Source organism: Nothoprocta perdicaria, unplaced genomic scaffold (genome assembly GCF_003342845.1).
Source record: "Nothoprocta perdicaria isolate Ctin4 unplaced genomic scaffold, notPer1 scaffold_131, whole genome shotgun sequence".
Taxonomy (NCBI): domain Eukaryota; kingdom Metazoa; phylum Chordata; class Aves; order Tinamiformes; family Tinamidae; genus Nothoprocta; species Nothoprocta perdicaria.
The window spans coordinates 1,277,932-1,292,088 of NW_020454439.1; the positions used below are offsets into that span (position 1 = coordinate 1,277,932).

Sequence of the window (14,157 nt, forward strand, 5' to 3'; positions counted from 1 at the left end):
AAAAAAAAAAAAAAAAAGAACAAGGAAAAGAAAAGGACAAGAAAAGGACAAGGACAAGGGAAAAAAAAACATCAGCAAGAAAAAGTCATATTTCAGGCTTCTAAATATCCACTTCAAAAGAAGGAAAATCTTCACCCTTTAACTTTCACATGTTCACATTCATGCATCTTTTTACTTTATCTTCTACCAGAAAAACACAAGCGGATGCATTAAGTGGAAAAATAGAAAAATAGCTATAGGAAAGGAAACAAGGACTTGGAAAATATATTTTTGCTGCAGGACTATGGCAAGAGACCCTGTATACAGCAAGAAATAATAAAATATGCACTAATGCCTCTGGGATATGTTATCAGAAGACAGACTTCCCATATTTCCATGGAAGAAGAGAGTTAAATTGCATATATTTCATGGAGCTGTGAAAAGGAAAGATTTCCAGAAGCATTACCAGAAGAATAAAAGGGATGCAAGTGAATGCAAGGCCTTGGAAAGTATTTCAACAATGCCTAAAAAATAACTGTGCTGGTATAGCGTGCCCCAACATACAGAGTATAAGGCATTACACATTTTACGTGCAAGTCTTGAAATTAGCTTAGTGAGATCTCCTGCCCACTACTTTTAAATGAGGTTATGAGGATGCACATTAGACAATAAAGAATTTTCTGTCCTTTTTCAGATGTACTTTTTATTTAAATAATTTAGCTTGCTTAGGGAAACTTTATTAACTTTGCTTTTATTAAATTGATAAATGCAGTTTATAATGAATTCTCCAGAAATCTACTAGAGTGTTCATTATTCACAACAGTCCTTCCCTTGCTTTCTCAGTTGCTTGACAAATTGGACCACATAGCAATGGAGTACTTTCTTGATCACCCATAATTGCCAAAAGTCTCCCTATTCTCTTGCAGCTGCCTTGGCCTTACTGTATTGAGTATTTGATCTTTTCCAAATACTTAGGGGAAAAAAAAAAAAGCACTGCTCTTTTTCTTGCTCAAGCGTATTTTCTTTCTTTGAAAAGAACCAGGCATGGGTCTTCAAGGAAGCTTGTAGTGTCATGCTAGGCCATGGAGGTAAAGTTATTAATAACCTCACTCCATGGCAGGCTTTGACAGGACATGTTGTATCCTCTCATTATATTTCAGAACTATAGCAACAGCTCTGGGTTAACTATTATTTGGTAAATACTTTACCAGCTATCAAACAGTCTCTGTCTGTAAATGGCTGCTGGCACTTGAAGGGAGCAAGTGTTCAGCAAGGAACCAGGAGCCTATGCTCAGAGTTGTGCCACACTGTGGCAAGTTCTTCCACATCTCCACCAAAGAAAGGCATTTCTATTGCTCACATATAACTCTTTAAGTAGAAATAACCTCAGACCTCCCGCTTACTTCCCAGGGCTTTAGTTTTCTTTATCCAGTACAAAACAGTAAACTGCTTGAATATCAGTTGAAGAATTCTGGGTGGAGTGGGGAACTGCTTAAAATTTGTTTTATATTTGCATTTGAGGCTGATTTGACCAGTGACTATGACCTATCATTGATCACTTAATACTTCTGAATGGTTCGTATGCGAATTTAGTTCACAGAAATACAGTGTCAACACAAAAGTATGGTCCCTGTTAAGTGCAGTAGACTGTGGGGTAAAAGTCTTTTCCCAGAATGATTGTATCTAGCAGATGAAAAATAAAATAAATTGCTTTTTATATGAGAATTTTTACAAATTTATTTGATTTATCATGGAATTTGGCCTAAGTCATTGAATAAGAACCTTAGAGGTGATTTGATCGTGATTTTTGAAGTATTTGAAGAGAGAATTAATATATATAAAGAAATGCCTTCCTACCCCACCCCATTTTGTCTTAATCTATTACTGTAAAATTTGAGAGCATGGAAGCTCTGTGTTCACCATCAGTTTCATGTCAAAAGAGAAAGATAAGTAGGCCCAAATTTATCTTACATTTGGTAGCAAATGAGTAAAGGTATGGGAAAAGCTTGCTACTCATGCCAACCCTGTGAGTGTATTTGTGCATGTGCAGGAAGAAACAAGAAACTTGCCTTTCTCAGGTAAGTTTAATTATCTACTGTGTAGACTGATATGCGTAAAGGATAATGACTAAACACAAAAATATGGATCATCTCCAAAAAAGAAGTCTAATAGAATTTTCTTAATCTGATGAACCTCCAAGATGTGATTTTTGTGTCATTCAGAGGCATAGGAGAGGCTTTTTTTGTGCGCTGCCTTGTGAAGTTTTTGAAGGGATTGCCAAGGAGCAGGAAAATAAGTTTGTATGTGTTTAGTAGAAACAAGCGGCATAAGGCAAATGCAATATGCAAAACAAGACCAGCATGTATGCATCCAAAATTGTTATAGAATGAACCAAGCAAGGAAGTAGGATTCAAGCATCAGGAAAGAAAAATATTTATGGATGAAGGTAATTTCTGTGCTGCATAAGAAAGATATAGTCTGTGTGCAGTTCAGGAGCCATTTCAGAACAGCACAGACATTATCTTTACTGGTGCCAATCCCAGCCAAGCTAAAAATGAAGCCTGAGGACCATACGACAATTTTCATGTGGAGAATCCCCAACACGTCTCTTCCATGATGCTCTGGAATGTGCTCAGTTGTTTTCCATGGATTGTAATATAGCAGAGAAAGTTCTTTCTTAAGGTCAGGGTAATTGAAGTATTTGTATTTCGTTTTCTTATCCCTTGTCTGACTAATAGGGCTGAGAACAGATTATATACCTCTATATGCATACATACATTTTTAAATATACATATATATCAGTGGCTACCATAAAAATACACAAGTTCTTAATTAGACTCTCTCCATGAAGCTGGAACTGGACTAAATAATTTAGAGTTATGTTTCAGCTTCAAACATATGCTCTGTATGGAGCTGTCAACATATTTCATTGTTTTTCTGTTTTGAAGTACATTTTTCTCACTCCATCAGATGCCATTCAGATAACTGTTTGAACTTATTCACAGACAAGGATAGGGATGATCTGGTATTTAAACAGACAACTTCTCACACAGTACTCTGTAAATCAAATTGCAGACAAGACATAGAAGGAAATTAAATACTGAATTAATGCCAATTTCTTGAGCCTCCATTGCAAGAATTTGAATTAACCTAATTTTTACAAGTGAGGAATAGACTGCCATGTAACAAGAGATGCTCATTTCAGGCAAAGCAAAGTGACCAATAAAAATGACTACTTGTGGCCACTTACATTTATTGGGACCTAGCCTGAGGCCAGAATAGAGTCTATAATTTTTTACATTACTGTGAAAAACATTTTTAAATTTAGCTTACCCATTCCATTTTTTTAAAAAAAGCCTTTAATCATAAAGCTTATCAGCATGAGAGCAGGCCCTTTTTTGTTTGATTTGTTTTTGTTTTGTTTTATTTTGTTTTCTTTCAGGCTTTTTGTCTTTTTAAGCTTATAAGGCCGTTAAGCTCATGGTTTCACAGTGATCTAATGTTCTTCAATATTCACTTTCCTAAAACAAAGTTCCTTAAAAAAAAGAAATTTAAGAATGCTTTTTGCTTCATCAGTGTAGTAAGCTATAGATAAAATTATAAAATTAAAAATGATTTTCCCTAATGGTAGATCTTTGAGGAAGTAGTTTTACCTACCTTTTTGAAGTACTACTCCTACCTTTTTGAAACAGCATGTCCCATTAAGATATCACTCTTCTTATAAGTTGCACTATTATTAAATAAACGATCTAAGCAGAAATAAGAAGTGGGGTACAATGCTCTCCTATTTTGCTAACCATCTGTTTATAAAACTTGCTCCATATAGTCCAGCAGGACTATTCTGGTGAGTAAAACACACAAATGACTACTGCTGAAATTGAACAGTTACCACCTACACACTCCAAGCTCTCCTGAGAAATATGACAGGATTTCTTGTCCAGAACACTCCATCAAGTGCTTCAGAAAAGAGCTACTCAACTGATGTGCACCATAGTTCAAGTCTCCAAAACTAAGCATCAAGGTTTCCACGTTTGGTTTTAGTCAGTGGAGTGGTTTTCGGCAGGGCTGCAGGAGGGCTTCTGAGTCACCAGGACAGATGCTGCTTGTTCATGACTACAGAGATTGCAAGTGGGAGGGAAGTGGGAGAAATGTAGGAGGTCCTGGGGGGGTGACTCAGGGCTTGCTGGTGCAGAAATTCTCCAGAGGTTCAAGGAATTTTAGCTAATGCTGTAAAACTTGTGTGCCTCTGCTGAACCAACTCAAATCCTTTTCTGAGTTAGAGATGCAGGAATAACTATTGATAATGCTTTTTTTCCCCCCTTGAGTTCCCTATTGGGATGCTTTCCTGATTGTATTCAAAACAGTATCAGAATTGTATCAGAAAGAGATGGAAAATAATAGCTGTTGGAGTTGGTGTTGAAGGGAGAGGCTGCATGTCAAATCTACAGGTAACTTTTATTTACCTTCTCTACTTAATTGTAATATTGTATGTGGCTTACTGGGTTGTGCTAAATTGGTGCTAATATCAGAGGTAGTAGAGGTAGCAGGAGCTACTCATCGGTCATTGTAAAAGAAGTTGCTATATGTTTTAATTGGAGGCACTGTTTTTTTAAGCCTTTATTGAAAAAGTTATGTGTTCAGAAGCCTAGATTAATCCCTAGTTATTAAAACTAGAGATTCATTAAGAAGGGGGAGGTACTGCAGGATCAGTGAGAAAGAAAGAGGCCCTCTTCTAGGAAGTGTTTTATAGCAAACTTCTAAGTGTTTTGAAATGACACAGGCTTGAAATTTATTTGCAAGAAGTAACTGCTTGAGATCATTATGAATGTTTCAAGATGCTTTAGAATAATTCATTATAAGATCATTTAGTGATATTGGCAGTGAAAGCCATTTAAGTATAAAATACTGTTAATCAAAAAGCTCAATAGCTTTCTGTCAGAAATAAGCTATACTTCCTGTCAAATGTAGAAAGGCAACTACTGCAAATTTGCTTTTAAAAAGCAGTGTTTTCACTGAGGAGTATTTACACTAGTGTCTAGAAATCGATACACTAAAAAAAATGTGCTTAAAATAATAAGACGTTATTTTAGGATGGTTTTGCCAAATAAAACTGGCACGAAGTTTCAGAAAAGAGTGTTGTGGTTTGAAGGATGGGCAAATTTGGCAAGAGATGAGTCCCATTGCATTCTGGTTGATACTCAAAGGTTAGAGGGACTGGGAGCGGCTGGACTCATCTCTTAATAGGGATACCAAATACTGTGGTAACGATAGGCCCAATTCTGGCAGTACCAGATTCACAAACATTCTGTTGACTGTACGTCTGATCACTTTCAAAGCAATGAATCAGGTTCACAAGTAGTATGATCAACTATAGGCCTGACTCTGCCAGTATTGGATTCATGAACAGTTTGTTGACTATAGCTCTAAAGGCCTTCAAAACAACAAATCGAGTTCACAAACAGGATGATTTATTCAAGTGGAACATTTACAAAGCAGGTTTTGGATGTCCGTACAGGAAATTCTGTACTACAGTGTGGGGTTAGCTAGTGCCTACTGTACAAATGCACATTTAATCACTCACCCAAGAAGATGGAAGAAGTCTTTCAACTTTGAGGAGTATCCTGACCCAAGGAGAGGAAAGAGGTTCAGCCTTTTGACTGATCCGGAAGTTATGATGGAGTCTTCCTTCTTCCTTCCTCCTACTATTTTCCTTATCAGTTTTCTTTTACATTTAGGTGGAGCTTGAGTGACTCTAGTCATACTTACTTTTGTTACTGAGTGGTTTAAAAAGACTCTGGAGTCAATTGAAAATCTAGAGAGCATGCTCCACTGAATGGAGTGGTGATTCCTTGGAGGTGGGTAACTTTTGGGATGGGGTTGTGCATTGGTAAGTTTGAGCACAGTCCTTTGGAATGGACTGATCTATTTGTTGTTGGGCCACCATTGTTGGCCCAGCATCAGACATCTTATTGTACTGTGAGGCTTATCAGACTTATCAGCTGCATGATGCGACCTCTTCAGGGAGGACAACTGAGTTTGGCCACAGTGTCTTTACCCTACTCCACTCATCACCTGCACAGCACCTTCAGATTACCACCTCCACAGGGAAGCTGACAAAGTTTGACCATGGTGTTTCTGTTCTGCCCCACTCTTCCTTTACTCTTATTAGTATGTGCTGAGAGGGCAGAGTTTGTTGCCAAGGGAATTGTGGAGGAGTAGATTCTGTGTGTAAAAACCATCCTGGAAGTGGTAACTGTCTCTCATCACAAGCAAGCCTCTGTAATGCGATAACTTATGTTAGGCCTCCGTTCTTCTCTAATTTCGCTTTTCTCAAGCAATTTTCCCACAAAGAGCCTCACAAATTTAGTGTAAAAACTAGGCTTTAGCCCTGCTATGAATGCTGCAAGAACAACAGCAATAATAACCCAAGAGTATCTGTACTCACACACTGCTGTTATTTGTGGACAGAAGGTGTTACTGGAACGAGTCATGGGAGTTTTAAGGCATTGCATGGGTAACCATGGTTATTATTTGAAAATAGACAACCAGTATCGAAAGTATGACTGGTGATAGTGGGTCTGTTCCTCTGATTTTCTGCAAGGAAGCAAGCAGCAATAGGAGCAGGCAAACCTGCTGCACAGGATAGTGGTGCTTCTACAGCACAAGCACTTTGCTCAGGGATGAAAATTAGATGAGCAAAAGTTTGACAAAGCACTGCTCAATAACTGATTATTTTTCCCTCCCTAGGATTAAACTATTGAGATGCTGTTGCAGTGTATGTCACTGAGAACATATCTGTCTAAAAGGCAGAGTAATGTATGATTTTAACAAGCTAGCCAAATTTATTGACCCTATCAACTCACTAAAATCTTTTTGTGAACAGAACCTACAGGACAAGTACTGCATATCCCAGAGAGCCTAAGGAATGCAGTGATTTTGGTATAGTCCCCAAGCAAGAGAGAACAGTAGCTCTTCAGAGTTCCCTTAGTTCAGTTGTGGGACCAAGCAATGAGAGCATTGTGGAATCCCTGGGTAATGAGGCCACATGAGTCAGTCCCCTAGTAACTACTTAGCCTGGCTAACCGTCATATCGTACACTGCTCGTCAAGGAGAGGTGCTCTTGAATTGCATGCAAGTCTCATTGTTGAGCAAACAGAAACAACCTTTGTTCATTGTTTTCACTTTCTTCTCATTTTCTTTTCCTTCTTTAGTAGTCACAATTTAATTGAGATTTTTCTCATTGATTTTTAATGAGAGTGTCCCCCAAGGCATGGTTAAAGGTTCTGTGGAATTAAAGAAGGGAGAGTCATATCCCCGAGAAGACATTTAGAGGACCAATTGCTATCACATAACTTGTCATTGTTTTTTTTTTTTCTGTGTACATCAACAATCTTTTTCTTTAAAAGGACAAATACTTGACAGTTGGAGTGAAATGCCCCTTTTTATACCGTGGAATTAAATGGATTCTTCCATGCCTAAACAAGGTAGCCCTAACTCACTCTAGCCCTAACTCACTCATCCTTCTTGAGGATGCAGATCTTGATGATGATCAGAAATTAAGTGAACCAAGGCTACTTTGCTCTTGAATGACCATATCTACATCAATGTAAATCAATTTTTGTGAGAGATAAATGTTAATGTCAATATTAGGGTTAATTTATATTAACTTTCCTAAGTATACCAGTGTAGACCTGGCCTAGTTTTAAAACATGTTGTTTTTGTGTAATAATATATCCAAATTAGAGGAAAAGGAATTTAAATATTGAATTGTGTTCTTTTGACAAATAGATAGGGACTTGGACTTTTCAAATATTGATTGTCCTTGGAAAGAGTTCAAGATTGGGTTATCAATGAAGCTATGGTATTGTATATCTTATCACCTCTCTTTAGTAACCTTATGCATTCCATACCAAGCATTACAATCTGTTCTCACTCCAAATAGTTCATTTTACTACCTTCTCACAAAGATTTTCTGTACCTTTATGTTCCAAAAGCCCGAGCAGGGAAAACAGAAAAAAAAAAAAATAAAGACTGTATTGCATCAGGTGAATGTTTTACCACTAGAATCAAAAACACTTGTCACAGATCAAAGTTCACTTTTTTCTTCCTCCCTTTATAAGGCATTGTACAAATAAAAAGCAAGTGTAGTTGCTGGCCCCAAATACTTGTGATCCAAGTGCTAAAGGAAGAGATAACAGATGGGCGCAGACAGGTGAAAGAGTACAGAAGATAATATCAATCAGCATGCTGGCTAAAATAAAACAGACTGACTAATGAGTTTCAATTCTATTTTTAGGGAATTAGAGCTCAGTGTGCATCAGATGGACTCGCAGCCCTCAGCACTGCCTGCTCTCTGTGTGATGATAGAGTGGGCATGCAGGCAGGCTCGCATGCAGACACGCTTTGGGTCTGAGAAGGCCCTGCTCATCCACTGGTGGCTTTCTGCCTTCTCTGCCAAGACCATGCTTTTGCTCTCATGTATCTCAGCTAGCGTCAAAAGAAATACAGCAACTGCTAAGATTTTAACATTTTCTGGAGGCAGAAGTGAGCAGAATTTCCTCTTAAAAAAGGCAGGGCTTATACTCATAACATTACCCTTTCCTTGCACTGTGCCTTGTCCAGAACTTCAGATATTTCCATTGTTTTATAATGTCTTATATATATATAAAATATAAATATAATATTTTATATATATATAAAATCTACTTCAGATATTAAAAAAAAAAAGCTCATGCTAGAGAAGTGTAACAGAGGACAGCCTTCCTAACCTTTTCCAATAGTTTTACACTGTATAGTGTAGTATAGTATAGTATTACATTGCCCGCAAGAATAACTCTGGTCTTGTCTCAGCATGCTGTAATTACTTATTTACCCTGAAATTTTATGTTACATCTTCAGTTTGTATTGTTTTATTGTGTCTTTGTTTTGGACTTCAATTTGGCACATAATTACCAGTATTCTGAATTAAAAACTAATGGCTAAGGATCAATAAAAATGCCAATAAATACAAGTGTTACATGAATACATTTTGTGTTAGTTGTTAACACATGAGTGCATAGTCTCTTTAAGTGCTTGATGTCGTGATGGCACTAGAATGGTTCATTTGTAAACACCTTGGTAAACAGATAATAGTATTACTATGTTCAAGATCTAAAAAACTATAATGTAGTGCTTTTTTTTTTTCCCCCCCAAGGGGAAATTACTGGTTCAATGGAAATATTGGTTAATTACTCTTTCCCACGCTAGTAATATCTAATTAAAATCTGAAAAATTTGGACACTACATGATATGCTGGTTTGCAAAGATTTTTTTTTTCTTGTGCCTTTTTCTTTATGGCTTTATACATCATAAAGCAAATGGCTTAGATGACCTTGGTGTGCATTAGAATATATATGAAAATCTTTAAGGAATTTACCAGGATGATATGACATTGATGAATTTTCAGAAAGACCAGTCTAGAGCTTCCAAACAACAAGCAAATTAATCCAGAATTAATTGAATGATGAGATTCTCACAGACAAATATGCAGAGCACTTTATTGGTATTACTGCTTTTATTGTACTCTGTTAATACCTTTTACTTCCCGCATTACCACCAGAGTGGTTCACATTTATGACAGCAGAGGCACAAAATAGTACAGTTGAGTAAATGTTGAATATCTTATTTTTAGAAGTCTCCTTTCTTTGATGCTGGGTTAGTGTAAGAATGAAGTAACTAATTTTCTAGAGAAGTGGGGCAGTTTTAATCAGAGTTTTCATTAAGCACGCTCAAGGAAGAAAAGAGTGAAGGGTGTACCCTGAGGTTTAATATGTTGGAATGTATGCTTTGCTTGTAGATTAAAGCCATTAAACTTTGAAGGTTTTAGTTTTGTGCTGGAATATGTTAGCTGACCTGCTCTTATGGAGAAAGATTTTGGGATAAATGGAATGGATTTTTGTGGCTTTATGTAAGAGCTCAGACTGGCTGATGGTGGCTAGGAAATAGTAAACTTGTTAGTCCTGCTTTTCTAGCACTAGTTATTTTATCTACAGAGTGAAGGCTGATTAAAGGGGAGTGTGTAGTGTTTAACTTAAATTATAGTTCTCAAGCTGTGTTTTACATTATGCCCAGTATACCCAGGCCATGTGGCATTTGTTGCTCTTTGTTAGCATTTGCCTAAATAAACTGATTTGATGTTTGTAGTCTGGGTGTTGGAGATAAATGTATTTAGGTTCCTGCAGCTGGCAGTGGGCCTGTGCCAATGGATGAAGGTATCTAAGTGATTAAAGGGATCATAGCTTCATACACTCTTGAGTTACAGGGTCAACACAGGGATTTTTATGTTTTCTATGGCTATAGAATTTCTTTCAAGTATCTTCCTATATTATCACAAATGGATAGAGTTGTATTATTAAAATAAACTGTTGTACATTAAAACTTGCTGAATGCTGATCAAACCTGGGCACTTACCTGAACCATGCAGCATGGTGGAAGAAGCCTGACCTAGCACTGTGCATGCTAATTCCTGACTTGGAGCAGTATAGCCACATCACAGAGCTACCATATGCAAGTTATTAACTCATATCTTGCATAAACCTCAAGCTAAGTTTGTCAGTCTGGCAGTGCAACCAGGCTAGCATAAGCCCTTTGTCTTAGACCCACCTGAGCAATTCCCCAGGACACTGCAAGCTCATACTGTGGGTGGCAAGGAAATAGCTGAGCATGCTTTCTTGATTAGGGTCCAATACTTAGTTCTTCCAATTATTTTGCAATTGTTTGTCATTAAGCCTCATAATATCTGAATCACCTTTGGATATGTCTTATTACTTAATGGAGATCTATCTTTTCAATATTTCAGTTAATATTTTTCTGTAAAGAGAAATGTTCTATGTTCCTGAAATACACAGAGGGTAAACTCTTGAATAAGATGTTTTACTTTATATATGTTTTAGATGATTCTAGGGGCAGAGAGCAGAACCTTAGGCAGCCTTCATGGCAGACCAACTGCTGTCAACACTAAACTCGTGTTCAGTTCTCTGCTTTTAATCTTTGCTTATTTATTTATTTATTTATTTATTTTATTTCAGGTAGCACTTTACTGGTAGCATTTCAGGAATTATTTGAAGTTGAGCTGTGGATTGCATTTGGGCTACAAAAGAGGACAATGAGAATGCGAAAGTGTCTTCTGAACAGATCTCTCTGTGTTTTCTTCCTTCTTTTTATAGCATTTTGTTCGCAGACATCGTGGGGTTCACTAGTCTGGCATCACAGTGCACTGCCCAAGAACTGGTAAAGCTGCTGAATGAACTCTTTGGCAAGTTTGATGAATTAGCCACAGTAAGTACAGCATTTTTTTTTCACTTCAGTTCAAGTTTCCTTTTGCGTATGATGCATATGTTAGAAATCTGTAATAGATTGATTTAGCTCTATGTATCATGAATTTCTAAAGCTTCTATTTTTGATAAATATTCTGAAGAGAAAACAACGCATTTTAAATGTTTAGGAAAGAAGCTAGGGTTCCTATTTTTAAATATACTTTTCTTCCTCCACCTTGGAGGCTTGTCAGTGTTCTTCATTGGCTTTGTTTACACAAAATGAAGAGATTATTTCAATATTTATATTTCTGTCCTGCAGGAAAAAAAATAGGATAATGGAAAGTATGAATATGGGAGGTACAACAACATAAAACTACTTTCCATGATGATAAAAATGTAGACATTCAAGTTAGCTCTTCACAGAGAGAGTTCCATGTAACGTAAATGATCATAGCTTTTCAGAGAAGAGGCTGTAACTAAAATGGGTTCCATATTCCTGTTACTTACATTTTGGTCATTTCATTTACACTATGCCAGATTTCCCAAGGAAAAAGAAAATGGGAGAAATGTTCCTTCTCTATGACTCCTTTCAGTCTAATGGTACTGTAGAAATACCCACCGTACACATGCACAGGACAGGCATTTGACACGAAAGGAGTGGATGTACCTTAATAAATTCACACATCTTATTCCAAATTACATTTAACAATATAATGACTATGTGTTTTCCCTTGGACAGCCTTATTAGGACAAATGGGAACTTAATCAGATCTGTCTTGTTTGCCAGCCTTATCCTCATAACCTTCATTGTGAGAAAGTATCCCCTTTACCCCTCTGCTACACAGCTATCTCCTGTCTCTGCACAGTGGCCTCGAAAACATAAAGTATTTCTTCAGGTGCCTGATGTAAACACATCCATATTTCCTCCATCCAATCTTTCTTCTTCTCAATGCAGTCTTTCACACCAGACCTCTGAATCCTGTGGTTGCTTTGCATCTATGGCTCCCTTTTGCCTTAGAAAAACAAAAGGCTAATGGAGGTGCCAGGTGGATAGGCAATGGAGGCATTTTCAAATGGATTTGTAAGAAATTTGGTCATAAACCATTCATGACTGGAATGCCAGGCATGCTTATGTATAGCACATTATGAGTCCTGGCCCAGAATCTACTAAGCACATGATACTGGGGTGCCACCAGGCAAATGCCAGCTCTTGCCACTGAGTTGATTGATTCTTTGTTGGGAACAAGTAGATCAGAGAATCAGAGACGGTGAAGGAGCTTAAATAAAAAAAGAAAAGCCTTAGGTTTCTGTTCAGTCTGCATATCTGCATACATTTTCTTTCCAAAACTGCAAATAAATCTCCTGCTTCTTTCAGCAAAGGGGGAAAGAATGGCTGTTTTCATGGCATTCTAGTTCATACTGTGTGTTCATCAGGATGTGATCAAGGGCAGAACATATGAGCTTCTCCTTGTTGCCTTCTGCTGGGAGTTGAGTTGCTGTGTCTCCTGCAGCTAGAAAACAAGTGCACTGTTCTGTAATTCCTGAGAAGAATTAGTTCAAAGTTCAAATTCCTGATAAGAATTAAGTTCAAATTATGGAATGGATTTGTTTAGAAATAGTGTTGTACAGTAACAGAAGCAAGGAAGTGAAATGCAGTTTATATTTGTTGGGAATCTCATGAAGACAGTCTTGACATTTTTTGGCATTGACACATTAGAAGATATTGTTTTAGAAGCATTTTTCCTCTCTGTTGATGCAGAAGAATTAAAATCCTTTAGCAATCAATTTTTACACAGAGTTTTGGCTCTGCATGGTTTGTGCGACTGCCCTCCACCTCCTTTTCTTTTTCTTTTTTTTTTTTTTTTTAAATTGTCTGATCTTGCAATTCAGGACCAAGATAGTTAATCTCTTCTTTTTGACAACGTAGCTCTGAATTTGACCAGAACGCAGAACATAGAAGTGTCCCTCATAGCTGGGAAAATTTAATCTTAGAGAAGTTTGTCCTTTAGAAACTTAGAAGCTGGCTTCTGCTTTAAAGCATTTAGATTTTTCTTTTTTTCCTATATGCTTTTTATCTGATTTTTTTTGTAAGGTAGTTAGCTTTGCTGTTTTTAAATGCAAGTGTTACTACTACTTTAAAAAATCATAATAGTGTTAGTTATAGTTACAGTTTGTGACAAGGAACCTTCCTAAAGGCAAAGTTTAGGTTTTAAAATGTCTTGCAACTTCTTTGAAAAAATTACTTGTTTATAGAGAGTGAAGAGAATTCCTGATCTACTTACTCCATACTGGAAATTATTTTCTATATTTTAGCATATCCCTCCATTTTGACTCATCTCTAGAAAAAAAAGTATGTTCTTCAGGCTCTCATCTTGTACAAGCTATTTTATCCTGTAAATCATTAAGCCTTTGAACTCTGTTGAACCCATTTTGAACTTTTTGATTTAAGAATCATCTAGAATTCACAAAGTATTAAAGCTCTCCACTTTGCACTAAAACACCACTGAGGATGTAATAGATTCAAACTTGTCATTCTTCAGTTTACTTGTAACAGTGACAATTTTTAATGAGAAATATAATCATTTGTATCTCATTCTTTTTACATTCCTGAGGAACTCTTGGACATATGACATCTAGGCTGGGTGATTTGTTACTTTAATGAACTACATATTTCAGTGCATCATCTGTTGATGCTTATGCATCTAGGCTACTGTTGTCCAAATAGCATTGTTTAGAATTGCTATGGTCAGGTATTGTCATGGTCACAACTCTATTATTACTGGATGCTCAGAAATACCCCAAATATATTGACTATGATGTCATGTTAAAAGAAAAGAGGAAGCATTTCCAGATGATCTTGTGTGAATGAAAATAAATGAATGAA

General features: G+C 36.9%; 1 protein-coding gene across 1 annotated transcript in view; it reads left to right on the forward strand.

The window, feature by feature from the left end:
* Window positions 1-14,157, forward strand: part of ADCY1 (adenylate cyclase 1) — a 135,113-nt gene that overhangs the window by 56,004 nt on the left and 64,952 nt on the right. The window contains exon 4 of the mRNA XM_026033697.1: window positions 11,184-11,295. Within this exon, the coding sequence (XP_025889482.1) occupies window positions 11,184-11,295 (112 nt within the window). The remainder of the gene's footprint in view (window positions 1-11,183; window positions 11,296-14,157) is intronic.